General features: G+C 41.4%; 1 protein-coding gene across 2 annotated transcripts in view; it reads right to left on the minus strand.

Moving 5' to 3' along the window:
• The window catches only part of LOC125454715 (ribosome-binding protein 1-like), a 106,071-nt gene that overhangs the window by 16,132 nt on the left and 73,504 nt on the right, over window positions 1–16,435 (minus strand). The window contains exons 12-18 of one of the 2 annotated variants that reach the window (XM_048535807.1): window positions 13,020–13,112; window positions 11,000–11,092; window positions 9,616–9,690; window positions 7,295–7,384; window positions 7,073–7,165; window positions 3,392–3,463; window positions 2,753–2,848 (exon numbers count right to left, since the gene is read on the minus strand). In XM_048535807.1, coding sequence (XP_048391764.1) covers window positions 2,753–2,848; window positions 3,392–3,463; window positions 7,073–7,165; window positions 7,295–7,384; window positions 9,616–9,690; window positions 11,000–11,092; window positions 13,020–13,112 — 612 coding nt within the window. The remainder of the gene's footprint in view (window positions 1–2,752; window positions 2,849–3,391; window positions 3,464–7,072; window positions 7,166–7,294; window positions 7,385–9,615; window positions 9,691–10,999; window positions 11,093–13,019; window positions 13,113–16,435) is intronic. The other variant, XM_048535808.1, reaches the window with a different exon arrangement.

A 16,435-nucleotide genomic window follows, 5' to 3' on the forward strand; every position in this document is an offset into this window, starting at 1 on the left:
TTTACTTTCCTGGCTGCTGCTTCAAATCCCATCTCCTCGATCAGGAAAAATTAAACCCATAATCACAATCTAGTATGATAGTCCACTGCAGTGCAGTGCTAAGGGAGCATTACACTGTCAAAGGTCTCATTTTTTGAATAATAAGCAGAAATCTCATCTCTCCTCTCAAGTAATCATTAAAGATCTGGTGGTGCTTTCTGAAGAAGAACAAGAGAGTTCTCGCCAATGCCCCAGCCAATATTTATCCGTTAGGCATCAGGAAAAACAATTATCTGATCATTATTACATTGACGTTTGTAAGAGTTCACTATGCACAAATTTGCAGCAGAGATCCCTACATTAACAAGAATGGCTGCATTCAAAATTATATTCTACTGGTTGTAAAGTTACCTGGAAGTTTCTAACATTATGAAAGGCACCGTGTAAAGGCAACCATTTCTTTCTTTCCATTCTAGTTTAACTGTACTCCTGTCTCAGAGAAGAGCTTGACCATTGATGCCCATATGCATTGGTTACAGTGACTGCACAGACTAGTAACCATCAGGCACAACTATGTACTAACCCATCAATACTGCCAGAAGTGAGACTGTTCCTTACAGCATTAAGGGGCAGTGGAACTGTCTGTCTACCCTACCACTAAAGAAATCCTAATGGCATAACAGGACTCAAACCCTTCACTATCCATGAGTACTAAATCTTTCATAAATAACAAATATGTAGAATTTACCAAGCACCATGTGGAATGTTCAGAGTGTCGAGGAGACTTCATTGCTGCAGTATCTTAGAACAGCCACTCAAAGTCTTCATTGCTAGCCATTATGGAAAATTACACATCAATTGCTAAATTTGATCACCTTGAGAAAAGTTGCACAAAGATCAAAAATGGGGTTGGGTTTTCTGAAGAAGGGTCTCGGCCCAAAACGTCAACTTTCCTGCTCCTCTCATGCTGCTTGGCTAGGGTGTTCAACCAGCTCCACACTGTTATCTTTGGTTTGGTATAGCTGTGGTCATTCATTAGTCCCATCAAGAAATTCTATTTCACAAAGAGTAGTAGTGGAATCTGGAAAACCCTTCCTCAAATGGCTTACTGGCAGGATTAACTGCAACTTTTAAGACCTATAAGACATGTTTGCTGGGCTAAGGATTTCAGGGGACATGGAGAACAAGTGGATATGGGAGACTGACATATAGATCAAGGTACAATCTACCTGATGGTAGGGCAGGCTTGCGAAAATACTCTCTGCCTGCTTCTATATTTCTAGATTTCTGAAGTATCTCCTTGCAATTACACTCCATTAAGTCAATGACAAATCACAAACTCTCTCACTTTGTGCTAAGTCAGCTGATTGAAACCCCTTGGATGGCAGTCAGACCCAGGAAAAGGTGAAGCTGGACTCTGTCATCCTTGAGGCTTGATGTTACATGTTTTTGGCAGGAGGGGCAGGTTGAATAAAATCACTTTGCCGGCCCACGACATTCCCATCTGCTGCTGACTCAGTCCTCAAAGTATAAAGGAAGTAAAATGCACCCACTTTAGGCTCTCGGTCTGCATTGGTTGCCCTAATACATTAGGCTACTATTTAATTAATTTGTTAAAAAGGTAGACAGGAAGGGGGTTGCGTTTTTGTAGCTGCCCTGTCCATGCCAGGAGCACCCCTCCCCAGGGAGTTACCCCACCTCCACCCTGTGCCTTACAGCATCATAAAACCTACTGCCTCGCCTCTCACCCAGGTCCCTTCATGCCTAAAAAGGTCCGAGTCTTAGAAGACACTGAAACTATGGTCTTCCCAGGGAACCCCTTGCTAGCAATCAGATTGGTTCGCATCTCTCAAGGGTAGAACTTCCTGTACAAAGAGGGTTAGAAGATTGGTGCCTGGCTTGTTTAGGCTGACTCCAGCATTACAACACTGAGGTTGATCTCAGCAAAGGAGAGAGATGGAAGTCAATGATAGAGTAGTGAAAACTGGGTAACAAAGTTTGGGTTTGAAATGTGTTTTTACTCGGTCTAAAATGAAAGCACATGGTTCTTGAACTATGTAACTCAAAAAACAAACGGTGAAAAATCACCATAGTTGGCAGATCAACAAAGAATATAAAACAAGTTGCGGTTTTTGGGTGTGTAAACTGGGCCTTTAGCTATAATTGGTGGCCACGTGCTGCTGCATTTCCCATTTTAATTTGAGAATTGCAGTCATTGTAGTCCTGTTTTCTTTCTGAAGATTTATTAACTTCAGTGGTGGGTAGCTGTGAACAGTCGATACAGCCGTGTTCTTTGCAGAGTAGAGCACTGGAATCAATGGGACTAATGTTGCTAATCATGTGCAATCTGAGGGTTCCTGGTGTGCATAGAAACACAGAAAACAGGGCCAGGGGTAGACTACGCGACCCTCAAAGCTGCTCTGCCATTCCTCACAATTATGGCTGATCTTCAGGTTCAACCCCACTTCCTCACCTGCTCCCGTTATCCCTTAATTCCAAGATCAAAAATCTGTTTATTTCAGTCCTGAATATATGCAAAGACAGTGTAACCACAAACCGTTGGGGTAGACATTTTCAAAGATTCATAACCGTTAGCTCATCACAGCCTGAATGACGCATAAACCGAGAGCCCCAGCGTACAAGCCGAGTGTCCCTGAGACACGGCTGAGGGAGCCCAGGCCAATGGTTTCCATTGTGAGTTACTTCTATTGAACCCGTTAATGTACAGTCTGTTACAAATTCACTAAACTTAGAGGAAATTATGGAGACCCACCTCTTTTACTTCTACTGAGTATTTCTGACACACTGAGTCTGCAGATTCTAATTGGTGCTGTAGCTGTACCTCCAATTCAACAACACGATCCTTCATCTGGGGCAAAAACAGAGATTTAATGATAGCAGAATTATTCAATGAAGTTTCTTATCCACCACAGCTGATGAAGTGACGCTGTTGAAAGGGGAATGTGGATATTGGAAAGAATGTGATCAAGTCTGGCCATAATGATTTAATGTGTCCTTAAATAAGGCATCTGGTGCCAATTTGTGCATGTAGACCAGTTCCTAGATAAAGAGTCAAGATCTTCAAGGTTGGAAGAGTCGTTGACTCTAAAATACAAAGTACTTCTGATGGGGGACTCAAGAACTAAGGATGTGAGCTGAAATTATGAAGCATAAAGGGTAGTGGAAATTTGAAATTTCTCCTCCGAAAGGCATTGGAGTCTGAGGCGGGTATCAAGTGCAGCTCTCAAGACAAACTTGAAAGACTTTTATTTGGTGAGGACATAGCAGGACGTGGAGCAGTGGTGAACAGGAGTTCAGGTACAGGTCATTCATGATCAATTGAAGGCTGAGCAGGACCAAGTGGTTGAATGGTCTGCTGCCACTCTCATGGAGTGAATGAGAAAAAAAGTACCTGTTCTGTGTTTTGGGCTTCTAGCTTCATTTTCTCCAGCATGTCGTCTAACTTTTTTACTTGTAGCTGTGCCTGTAAAAACAGAAATGCCAATTAGCTGTCACCACACAGCCCTATTGCTTCTAGCAGGTGCATCTACGCAAGTACAATTACCTCCTTATACGTGAGGGCCTGTATAATGATGTAGAGCAATGATGCAGCTCTATTACATACTGTAGAGCATTACTAATGAAAGCAAACAAGACTGCGTGCAATATACTTTGATTTATTTAAACCATACAAACTGCAGTCCTACACAAATGGAAGATTAGGGTAGTTTATTTGCACAAAAACTACAGATGATATTTCCTGCATTAAAAATAGAAAACAGTAGAAAAACACTCAGTATGTCAGCCAGATTGTGTGCAGAAAGAAAGAGGTCACATTTCAGGCTCATGACATTTTGTCAAAAACATTCCGATGAAAGGCCATTGACATGAAACATTAATTCTGTTTCTGTCTCCACAGATCCTGCTTGACCTATAGTTCCCAACACTTTCTGCTTTTGTTTTTTGATTTCCAGCATTAGCTGTATTTTGGGAGTTGTTCTGAATTCCGCCTTAGACTGCCCCTGCATCTCTACTCCGCTGTTGAACAAGATTTTCATTGACATTTGTTAATATGGAGAAAATCCCCAGGGATCATCCTCATGGTCTGAAGGTATTGTGTTTTGACAAGAAAAGGCCAATGATCCCAAATATCTCTGTTAGCGTTTATGCTTAATATAAGATTCCTCTACTCGACTTTAGCTAATGGTAAGAACATATCCTTCTATTCCTTTCTCCCTCATGCACTTCTAGTTTCCCCTTAAATACACTTATAGTACTTGCATCAACCACTTCACGTGCCACATTCACTTACCCTGGATAAAAGGAACTCTGTTGCATTTTTGAGTAGCTCCATATTTTTGAACTGTAAACTCTCACAACAGGAAATATCTACTCTATATCCATCCTATTAAATTCCATCAAAATTTAAAGACTCCTGTTAAGTGACCGCCTGATTTCCTTTTTACTAAAAAGATCGCTGGCTTGTTCTTACGGTTCTGTTCTAAAAGAAAAAAATCCAAAACATAAAATTGTTTAATGCACAGGATTCTTCTCCACATTTTCAAATTCCTCCATAGCCTCACCTCTCTCCTTCTCTGCAACCTCCTCCACTGTACAGCCCCCCTGAGATCTCTGCACTTTTCTTATTCAAGATTCAAGCACGGCTTGATTCATTTGTTGCACCATTAGCAACATTGGCAATACACCATTGCCATTAACTGCTTAGGCACTATGTTCTGGACTTGCCTCCATAAAAATATTCTCCTCTTTACCTTACTCCAATTCTTTGTCAATCCTTAAAATTTAACTCATTGAATTACAAAACAAGTAATAGAAACAGCAGCAGACTGCACAATCCATTGAGCCCACTCTAAAATTCATTATGATCACGGCTGATCTTGCACCTCAATTCTACTTCAGATCCTGCCCTCAGATTCCCTGACAGACCAAATATCCAGCTCTGCCTTAACTACACTTAATAATGGAGCATTCAAAACTCTCCGGGATAGAAAGTTCCAAAGGTTCACAACTCTCTGAGTGAGCAGTTGTTCCTTGTATTAGTCTAAACTAACTCACCTGTTATCCTGAACCTCGATCCCTATTTTCTAGATTGTCAGCCATATGAACAATCTCACAGTGTCCAACCAATCCAGCCCGTTCAGAAATCTTGTATGGTCTCATTCCTCTAAACTTCATAGAGTACAAACTTAATTTACTCAACTTCTCATTGCACAACAACCCTGCCATCACAGGAACCCAATCTATTGAATCTTCACTGTATCACCTCCAATGCAAGTATATCCATCCTTTATTATGGAGACCAAAACTACATGGACTACTCTAGGTACAGTGTCACCAAACCTCTACACAATTGCAACAAGATTCTTTATTTTTGTATTCCAATCCCTGTGCAAAAACAGACAACATTCAATTTGCCTTCCTAATTGTTTGCTGTAACTGCATGCCAAATTTAAGTGATCCTTCTAAGTGTACACCTAAGTCTTTCGTAACTCAATATTTGCAAGTTGCATGTCTTCTAAAATACATATGGTTTTTCTATTCTTACTATCTAATTGAATAACTTGGTGCCTACTCACTTAACCTATGTATAGCTCTACAGCCTGTTTCTCTCCTCCTCAAGCATATATTTCTGCCTAGTTCTGTATCATCAGAAGATTGAGGCACATTACTCCCTGCCCCTTCCTCTAAGTCGTTACTATGGATTGCATATAGTCAAGACCCAGAAATCAACCTTGTGATGCTCAAACCAATCAAAAGGTGAACGTCCCATTTTTCCCTATTCTTTGCTTCCTGCTTACTAATGGTTGCCCAGTTACAGGAAGGATATTATTAAGCTGGAGAGGGTTCAGAAGAGATTTACCAGGGATGTTGCTGGGTAAGGAAGTTTGAGTTATAAAGAAAGGCTGAATAGGCTGACACCTTTTTCACTGGAGTATGGGAGGTTCAGAGATGACGTTATCGAAGCTTATAAAATAATAAGGTAGAGTTAATGTCTTTTCCCTGGGATGCAGGATTTCAAGACTGGGGGGGCACATTTTTACGGTGAGAGGAGAGAGATTTAAAGAAAGACTTGAGCAAATTTTTGTGTGTGGTTTGTGTGTGGAATGAACTTCCTAAGGAAGTGGTGGATAGGAGTACAATTACAACATTTAAAAGATGTTTGGATATGTACATGAATAGGAAAGATTTGGAGTGATGTGGGCCAGGAGCAGGCAGGGAGGACTAATTTAGTTTGGGATTATGTTCAGCATGGACTGGTTGGAGCGGAGGGTCTGTTTCCACGCCGTATAACTCTATGGTAATATAGTAATCCAAAGCCATGAGCCCTTACTTTATGTAATAACCTTTAAAATGGCACCTTATTTAATGTCTTTTGGAAATTTAAGAATTACTACCCTGTTTAAATTCACTACTGTTTGCATCCATGATAAGTTTCCCTTTCCCTAATGGAAAACTATGTGGAATTTGCGGTATACATAAGGAATCTCATCATTCTTTGCTTATTCCCTATCCACTGGTTACAAAAAGAACACCATTCTTACAGCCCTGCATTCAGGTCCCCACTGTTTCCTTGAGTTTGAAGGATGGGTGCTAAGGCAAAGATGGTGGGGGAGGGGTGAAACTAAAGAAAATGCTTTCCAACGGCTTAGAGATTGCAACACTTCCTCTGAGGTATAAAGGTTCTAGGATAGGTCCCCATTCCTTTTAAATATATTGACCATTCAAGTGCTAGACTTGATTTTGTCCTGCAGGAAATGATAGTAAGATTTACATTTGCATGGTGTCTTTCACAACCTCGTGGTGTTCCAGCCAGTTAGGTACTTTTGAAGGGTAATTACATTAACTTGTATCCCAGCAAGGTACCAACATTGTAAGGAAGAAGGGAAAAATGGAGAAATCGAAAGAGAAAAACTGGTCTTAAAAATGCAATCAGATTAATTGGAATGAATAGGTGTAATTTTCCTTTCATTAAATGGGGTCTCCTTGCTCAATGAGAATAATGTTCCAAAAGTTGTTTGTTTCACCAGGGAACAGAATGGAAGAGTCCCACACTTAGGAAACATGACCTCACCATCTGAACTTCTGCCTCGGACTCTGCTAACTTTCCTTTCCATACGTGCTCCTCCTCTTCCACGCTTTTCTGCAGGTCTTTCAACATTCCCTCCTGTGAAATTGAGCAAGGGAAAAAAACACACACATAAACTCTGAAATATTCAGTTCTTGCACAGTGGTCAACTCTGGGACCTATTGCTGACATGTGGACAAGAGGAAAGAAGAGTTTTAACGAACTCACTGTCTCAGCGAGAACTGTTCTGTACTGGTCACAATCTGCTTGTAAAGTGCTTCGGGCTTCTTCAGCTTCTTTTAACTTAAGTGCTAGATTCTGAAAGAGTTTAAACAGGAGAAATGAATGATCATAAACTGGCAATAGAAAGGAAGGACTAACATTCAATGGTCTCCGAGAATCCTAAGGTGCTTCACTGTTAACTAAATTATTTTAAGTAAAGACATGGTTGTGATGTAGGAAATGCAGCAGCCACTCTGCATATCCAAGATCCCACAACAGCATTCACATAATGGCCAGATGATCAATTTTCTAAATGATGTTGAATAATTATTGAAAAAAAAAGAATTTCCTCGGTCATCTTCAAATATCACCTCAGAAGCATTTAACCTGAGAGAGGATAAGGCTTCAATGCACTACCTTATCCGAAAATCCGCATCTCCCACAGGCCTCCTGGATTCATGCTCCCACAGTCAGTGTGGGATTTGAACACAAACTCTGACCCAAAGACAGGAATGCTAATACTAAGTCACAGCTAAGTAGCATAACTTATCAGTAGGCAAGAGGAAAATCATTGTAGCAACCGTGGACAACAGGCTTTGGGACATGATGTATGGAATGGCTACGGGGACAGTGTGGATTCAAACATCAGCAAGTTGCAGTTTACACTGATGCACAAGTTTGGAAAATTTAGCAACCCCATCTAGCTACCCCACCTCCAACCCTACACCCCTACTCCCATATGAAAGCACAGAGCACGGAGAAAAGCTTATCCCTTGGATGTCAGATCGATTTGCACAGAGTAGAACGTTCCCATTTTTCTTTAAGTTGAGTGAGGGCGAGGGGGTGGGAGTGTGCTTTATTTGATGACCAACACAGCATCTCCACTGAAGGTTAAGGCGGATAGATTCTTATTAGGCAGTGGGATCTGGGGTTATTGGGAGTAGATGAGAATGTGGAATTCAGAACTCAAACAGACCATGCATGATCTTTTTGAATGGCAGAAGAGACAGGTACTTATGAGTCCGGGGGGGCATGTTTTTTTCACACAGTAGCTGGTAAGTGTCTGGAATGGGCTGCCAAAGGTAGTAGTGGAGGTGAATATAATTTTATCATTTAAGAAACATTTCTACAGGCGCATGGGTGAGACACACAGAGGGGCATGCACCAGACACAGGCAAATGGGTCTAAGCTAATTTGGATTGGGCCAAAAGTCCTGTTGCCATGCTATATACCTCTACAACTCTATCAGGAAGCTCAAGGGGCTAAACACCTTACTCTGCTCCTAATGGGAATATTTGTTATGTTAAAATGATTGTGCTATGAATGTCGAACTCACTGCTACCTAGTATGATTTGGCTAAACCACATAGATTTCTTTAAAGGGAAGTTATATAGAATGGGAGGAGTAAAATAAAAGACGGACTTCCCAATAGAAGTAAACAAAGTACAAGGAGGCTCATGTGAAGCAAGGAGCCTCATGGATTTGGTCAACCAAATAGCCAGCTTCTGTGTTCCAGAATCCAACTGGTAATGAGCTGTTCCTGATCATTGTCTAAATGGTCCTGATCAATGAGGTGCGTGTCCAGCAATCTAGAATGTAGTGCACGCCAATATAAAACATCCAACAGCAAGCTCAAGTGAGGGGTGGAAATGAGCATTAAGTCCCACCCAGAAAAGAGAAAGGACAGGTTAAAGTGGAAGCATGACTGGAGAGTTCAAGAAGGGGTGCTGGAAGTGAGCAGCACGTGACAAAAGAACAGATGATTGAGACCAGCAGGAGGTGCCAGCACACTGGGACAGACAGAGCTTTCATAGGCCAGGGCTCTCTGGATTCATCAGTCAAGGGTCACACAAGTGAGTAAAACTCAAGAAAATGTGTCATTAGCCAGATGTTGTGTGATGGGCAGGGAGATGGCAAGCTTTATGCATTCTCCCCACTCTGCATAATTAATCCACACATGTAAGTTAAAACTCTTATGGCAGGCAAGGGGAGCAAACGGATGTGAAATGTGCTAGTCGAGGCAATGACCAGGGAGAATGAAACACACAGAAGAGAGAACAGGGCATGACTCTGATTCGAAATCACTTGATGATTATTCAGAATTCCTAGCTGGAAAGTAAGTGTCTGTCATCATCAAAAGGTCAGGATAGGACCTGGATACAACTGTGATGTCTGATGTAATTGAATAGTGTGACAATGCTAACTAGTCATGAAGAAGTCAACTATAGGCCAGTGTGATAAAGGAACAGAGGGGAGAAGTTTTACATTTAAAAAGCCTACATATTTCTGCACAAAATCATTTGTTTCTTTCTGCAACCAGTACTCACTGAGGGATCTTTATTTGGCTGGTTCAGGAATTCCAATGTCTTCTGTTTGAACTCTTGCAACCAATCGCTATAAAGCTGTAACATAACACTTTCATTTAGTACAGAACTGTATTACTTTAAACAGCAACTATTTTAACATACAATCATACAACAAAGGAGATGACTATTCAGCCCATCCTGACTATGCTGAAAAGGTTTTTCTTGCTCTTTCCTAGTGAGTTTGTAGATGTTTTCTTTCTAATTATTTATTTGATTCACTCCTGTAAGTTATTGTTAAATCTGCCTCCACCACCCTTTCAAGCTTGGCATCCTCGGCACAACACTCATGTAAAACTTAGGTTTTGTCTTCGTTATTTTCATACTTTTTCCATACTCACCACATTCATTTAGCTGCATGTGTGTTACTAAACTGCAAACGTTGGAGGGCAACTTTAATGCTTTAAGTTTGTGGCTTAAATGAGAAAATTACAAAATTGAAATGATTAAAAATGCTCACGTTCATAAAAAAGACTGAGCGAGCTTCATCGGAGGCTCACTGATGATGTTACCTAGAATGGTGATGAAACGTCTGAAAACTAACCTTTCAGCTCAGCCAGCAAACTCACATCCATAAAAAAGACCTGTTGAAAATCAGACTCATCTTATTTCAAAATAGGATCAATGGACAATTGAATGTTCTCTCATTCTACCTATCCTTCTGGCTCTGCTGTTGCTGATGTATCACTGCATAGAGTCAGTTAGCTCAGTTGGCTGTTGAACAATGCCAACTGTATGGGTTCAATTGTGCAATTCCTATGCCATCTGAAGGTCTTACCTCGTCCCTTGCTCGATACCTTTAGGCTAAATGCACCACCAATTGTCTCTCTCCAATGAGGGAACAGCACTGTGATCCTCTTGGCCTGTAGTGACTTTGCCTTTCCTTTACTGCAGGACTCCACGAGGCTTTCAACTGAGGCACTGCTGCCTGGCCACTAGCAGGCCTATGGTTCAGCCTGATCTATGACCACTTGAAAGCCTCTGTCACACTGCCTACATGGTCATTTGTCTGAGAGTTTGGACAGTTTAGGAGCTGAGGCTGTGCTGGATTCACTGGATGTCTGCACATCCATGCATGTGCCAGCAGGGGTCACTGAACAGCAACCATAAGGAGGGCCCTTAGAATCTTTTCCCCACAGTGCAGCCCTGAGTTCAGCCAACTGAGCACTGATTGGACCTCGCGCCTTCAATTTTCACAGCTGGTGTCAAGCACGGTGGGAAATATACAGTTTTGTTGCTGAAATTACAATTTAGAATTCCGTCTTTTCAGTTAAAAACACAGTATCTACTCAGTTGTTGGCCAGCTCAAATTATTATTTCATTTAGAGAGCAAATAATAATCTCTTACCTGTTGTGATGATACAGACACCTCTGGGAACAGCCCCTGAAGCATTTCTTTGGTTTGTGTGCAGACCAATCTTAGTTGGTTCTCTGCCTGTTCCTACAAAAGGATGCATAAGTAGGTTTATTTAAAAGGTGAGAACATGGCTCTGACCAGGAACGTGTGATAAATCAAACTGTGCCTGATATTGCAGCAATCTCATCAGGGAGAAGTCATCAAAAAGAAATTTGATACTAGACAGGTGTTTTCATTAAATGCTTCATGATGATCAAGAACCCATTTCTCCTTCTGTTTCATTAATTTATTGAAGACTTTTGATCAAAAGCACCCATAACATCACTGAATGCAGGATTGCTGATATCAAAGATTATCAAGCCAGTCTCTATTTGCTAGATCTCAAGTTTGCATCGATGCTTCTTTCTTGGTTATGGGAATCAGATGCATTATTAGTTTTGTCTTTGCATGTCAACCAACAACACCAAGTTCCTCTCTCAGCTGCTCCACCATTGCCAGATTATCAGGTTGTTTATCCAACACCCAGAAATTCCCTCCAATTAAATATTGGCAAGAGTAAGGCAATTATTTTCATTAGCCCTCTACACAACCAAAACCCCCCAACCCCCACCAATCTTTGCCCTGTAGTTACCAACTCCATCCCACTCCCTGGCAATATTCTCAGATCAAGTCACATTTGAGTCAAATATAAACTTTCAGCCTCATAGTTGTGCCATCACAATGATGATCTATTCCCACCTCCACAACACCGACTTCACTACTTCCTTAGCTCATCTGAAGTCCAAAAACTTCAATTTATACCTTCATTATTCTAGACTTAACTATTCCCAATTCTGATGAAAGAACATAGACTGAAACACTGACTATGTTTCTTTCTCTACAGATATGATGCCCACTCACAATTTGAGATTTTAAATTTGTTACACTATCAAATAGATATGAATTAACAGCATGTGGTGAGCATTAGATAATGGGCAGGAACATTTTCTGAACTAGATGAAAGTTATGGAGGGTGGAGAATGGGAAAGTGGCCATCTCAAACTGGAATAGTAACGTTTGAACTGGGAAGAACCTAAATAAAGTTTTCAGCAGAAGCCAGAATGAGCTGGGGGCAGAGATGGGTGATACACTGGAGGTGAAAATAGGCTGTCTTTGTGATAGAATGGGTGGAGGACCAGAAACCCAGATCAGAGCCAAAGTAGACAAGGAGGTTTCAAAGATTTTGGTTCTGCCTGAGACAATTACTGGGGAGGGGTTTGCTAATGATGGTGAGTATACCGAGCTTATTAATGGGAGTCAAAAGTGAGGGCTTTGATCTCAATTTTTGGACGAAGGTAATTTGGATTCATACAGGGGTGTAGAAGTGTCACTATGCATTAGCCTTTATAATGTCCAGAGAAGGGGATGTTCATACGGCTAGGTATCAATTTAAATCTGCAAGTCATCCTTTGTCACCAAGTGATAGCATAGCGGCTGGAAGTAAAGCCTTTGTTAAGTCAGAACTGTCAATATTCAAAGAACAGGAACAATACAATCATGATTGCGCCCACAGTACAGGGACTCCAAAACATTCAGTCAACAAGATGAATAAAGCACAAAACAGCAGTTGATTAGTTTGATAAATGAGACCATTTTGATGTGCACATAAATCAGAAGATCTTCAGAGATGTTTACTGGGGTGCAATCTTGTCTCATTCTTTATCCCACGCTCTTATGAAAGCAGTCGATGCGAGATCGAGTGAGTTGGCAACCACATATAATCAACTCCTTTTATATTGGCAAGAATTTGAAATGACAAGAACTGGAAGTCTCTGGGTTGCTGCTCCTACTCAGCACTCCAGCACATTTTGCCCTAGCATTACTACTTACCTGCCCCCAATCTACCACTCAGTCAACGGGGGAAAAGCTATAATTTGTTGAGCAGATAAGCAACATAGCCCAGAGCCTATAAATTTCCTTTAGAGAATGCAAAAGCACCGAACACATGCCATTATATCACGCAGAGTACAACCTTTATTTGCTTAGCAGCAATGAATTTCTCCCCGCTCATTTTTTCGGCTGATGCCAAAGCCTCCATGGCCTTCCAGTTTTTCGCTCGAAGGTCCTAAAAAACAGGTTTTTTAATGACACACCTTGCACAGATTCATACGCAAGATACCAACAGAAACAAACCTCCCACTTATTTGGTGCCATTCACTGCCTCGGGATACCCCAAGTGCTTTACAGCTGAGCTTCTATAAGTGTGGTCACTTGTAATGTGGGAACCACTGCAATCAATGTGTACACAGTCAAGTCCCACTGATATTATGTGATAATGACCAGATTAGTGTTTTCCTTAGTTACGTTGGTTGAGGGATAAATGGTGACCAGGACACTGGGATAACTCCCCTTTTTTTTCTTCAAATAGTAGCATCACCTACAACGACAGATGGTGCCTCAGTTTGGTGCTCCATCTGATACATGGCTCCTGTGACAATGCAACACTGTCTGCTACACTGGTGTGTCAGTGTGAGTGGAGATAATAAAGTGTGGAGCTGGATGAACACAGCAGGCCAAGCAGCATCTTAGGAGCACAAAAACTGACGTTTCGGGCCTAGGCCCTTCATCAGAAAAAAGGGCTTTCTTTTTCTGATGAAGGGTCTAGGCCCGAAACGTCAGCCTTTGTGCTCCTAAGATGCTGCTTGGCCTGCTGTGTTCATCCAGCCCCACACTTTGTTGTCTTGGATTCTCCAGCATCTGCAGTTCCCATTATCTGTCAGTGTGAGTGGCTCAAGTTTCTGAAGTGAGATGGCCCCTTGACCCAGGAGGCAAGAGCACTACCACTGAGCTGATTTCTGCAAAATAACCAAAGGCAAGGAAATACAAGTGACTGACGTTCACGCCGAAACTCAAGTTTATGGCAAGACAGGAATATAGCTAATTATGCAAATAAATGAGTTAGTACATCATCTCCAATTGACTGTGTAGTGATGATCAATAATCATTACAGCCAAAGAGTTTAACATTACATCTAACGTCAGTTGGGGGCAGAAACTATGGTCTAACTTGTCTTAGTTTTAAAATCTGATAGCAAAGAAAATATTCATGTGGCCTATCACATCTGTGTCAATTCCTTAAACAACCTATCCAATTAGTTCTACTCCCTAAATGAATTTGAAGCAGTTTAGAGAAGGTTTATCAGACCAATGAAGAAGTTGTCTTGAGGAAAGGCTTGACAGATTCACCTTATATCTGGTGGAGTTTAGAAGAGTAAACAGTGACTAGACTGAAACTTGTAAAATCTTGAGATGTCTTGACAGGGTAGATATGGAAAGAATGTTTCCTTGTGTGGGAGTATCTAGAACTAGAGGGTCCAAGGGTTGTCTTTTTAAGAGAAAGACAAGGCAACTTTTCTTTTCTCTCAGATGGCTGAGTGTCTTTGGAAGTCTCTCGAGAAGGTGTTGGAAGGAAAGTTCTTGAATATTTTTAAGGCAGAAGCATATAGGCTATTGTTAAACTGCAGAATGAAAAGTTATCAGGAGTAGGCAGGAATGTGGATATGAGATATGAATGGCATTACAGGCTCGAGGGGCTGAATGGCCTCCCCCAACTCCTGTGTCAGTGTATGCTAAATTTCCTTTCACTACGTTACTATTAAATCCAGGGTGATGAACTCTGAGGGTAAATATAGGATACCCTGACATTCTATTTGGGGCTAGGATTGGAGTTATCACCCAAACTACCCTCCTCCACAACCTTACTCCTTGGGTCTGTCACTCATGTTCCCCACCCCGAACCCAAGGTCTGCACCTGCTTGGACCTGCATTTCATGCGTGCGTGCGTGGCTCTCTCTCTCTCTATTTTGGCACCATAGCACCGATGACACAGGAAGCACTAGCTTGCACCCATGACACAGGAAGCACTAACTGAATACCATAAATATGAAAACAATTGTGTATGTGAGGAAATACTCAGGATGTGAGACAATTAGGTAAAAGATGGGCAAATCCATAATATACCGGATAGTGGAGCCAGTGAAAAATCAAGGATGAGCAATAAGCCAGAATTGTAACAATGCAAAGATTATAGTGGTTTATAGGAGGTTACTGAGATAGGGAGAGACAACGCCAAGAAAGGATGTGAAAACAATTGCAGTTTCTCTGGTAAATCACCACTTAATGGGAAGTTTCTCATGCCTTTGCATGGCCAGGAACATCCACCTCTATGTTCCTGCCCAGTTTCAGTCTCCAAAATCTCTATCACTTCAGAGTCATGAAGGGCCTAGGACTAACAGTGGCTGGGATGATGGGAGAATGAGGTGGATGTGTTTCTCTGTCCACTCTGTGTTCATAAACGTGGACTCTCATTTCTTCACCAGGGGTTTTAATTCTTTCATTCATGTCGAAATGAAGGCAAGCTCAACATTTTAAAATGACAATGGGGAACCAATTCTGTGATTCCAGCTTCCATTTCCAACATGTGGTATTTTTAAAAGGCAAGAATGATTGTGCGAGATAACAGAGTGTGAAGCTGGATGAACACAGCAGGCCAAGCAGCGTCTTCGGAGCACAAAAGCTGACATTTCGGGCCTAGACCCTTCATCAGCATTTAGATTCACTGCTGTTTTTATGGAGTTCAGCTTGTTTTGGCCAACAATGTGGTTGACAGCACGTCGGAGAAGTTGTGAACCATAATAGATACCTTGTTTGGAGTCAGAAATTTATGATGGGTAAATTTTAAAGTTCTTTATACGTGATAATTAAGTACTGTATAATAAGTTAAATGTGTCTATAAATGATAATAGGGCCTTATTTAGAAAAGCTAAGAAACTAATAAATTGACCAGCATTGTGAAAGTGGAAGTCTTTAGATTCGTTACCTTCTCCAATGACCAAAGTGTTCGTATGCATTCAACAATATTGAACTGTAGATATTAGCCTGTCAATTGGACCTTGTGCTTTGATCTTTACATAGATTGACAGCCTCACAATCTGTTCAGTCTTTGGGGCCATGGAAGAGATAGGCAGAACCATAGCAGGGTGGGAGGCAGTTGAGGGTTAGGATGTCTAATGCACATATACAGAAATAAATTGATGCCTCAAAGAACGGAGGCGAATGTTTTAACCTATCTGCTTTGGTATCCACCCACGTCCAGTTTCCGAAGTAGTGAACCTGACTCTGGTGCATTTCCCCCCATGCCACTACAAAACTAGAGGCTCCACCAGGCGGGAGGCTGGTGGCAATCTCTGGAAAGGATCAATTACTGTCTTTAGATAAAAATCTGGGACTAGATTTCAAAATAGCCCTGATATACTGCCACTCAGCAATGGGTATGTATACTTTTGGCTGAAGTAACATAAAATATTACAGAATTTCGAGCACAGCCTTCCCTCGCTCTAATTACTTCCTCTTACCCTGTTCCAATATCTTTCTGTTCCCAACTCCCTAT

Source organism: Stegostoma tigrinum, chromosome 9 (genome assembly GCF_030684315.1).
Source record: "Stegostoma tigrinum isolate sSteTig4 chromosome 9, sSteTig4.hap1, whole genome shotgun sequence".
Lineage (NCBI taxonomy): Eukaryota > Metazoa > Chordata > Chondrichthyes > Orectolobiformes > Stegostomatidae > Stegostoma > Stegostoma tigrinum.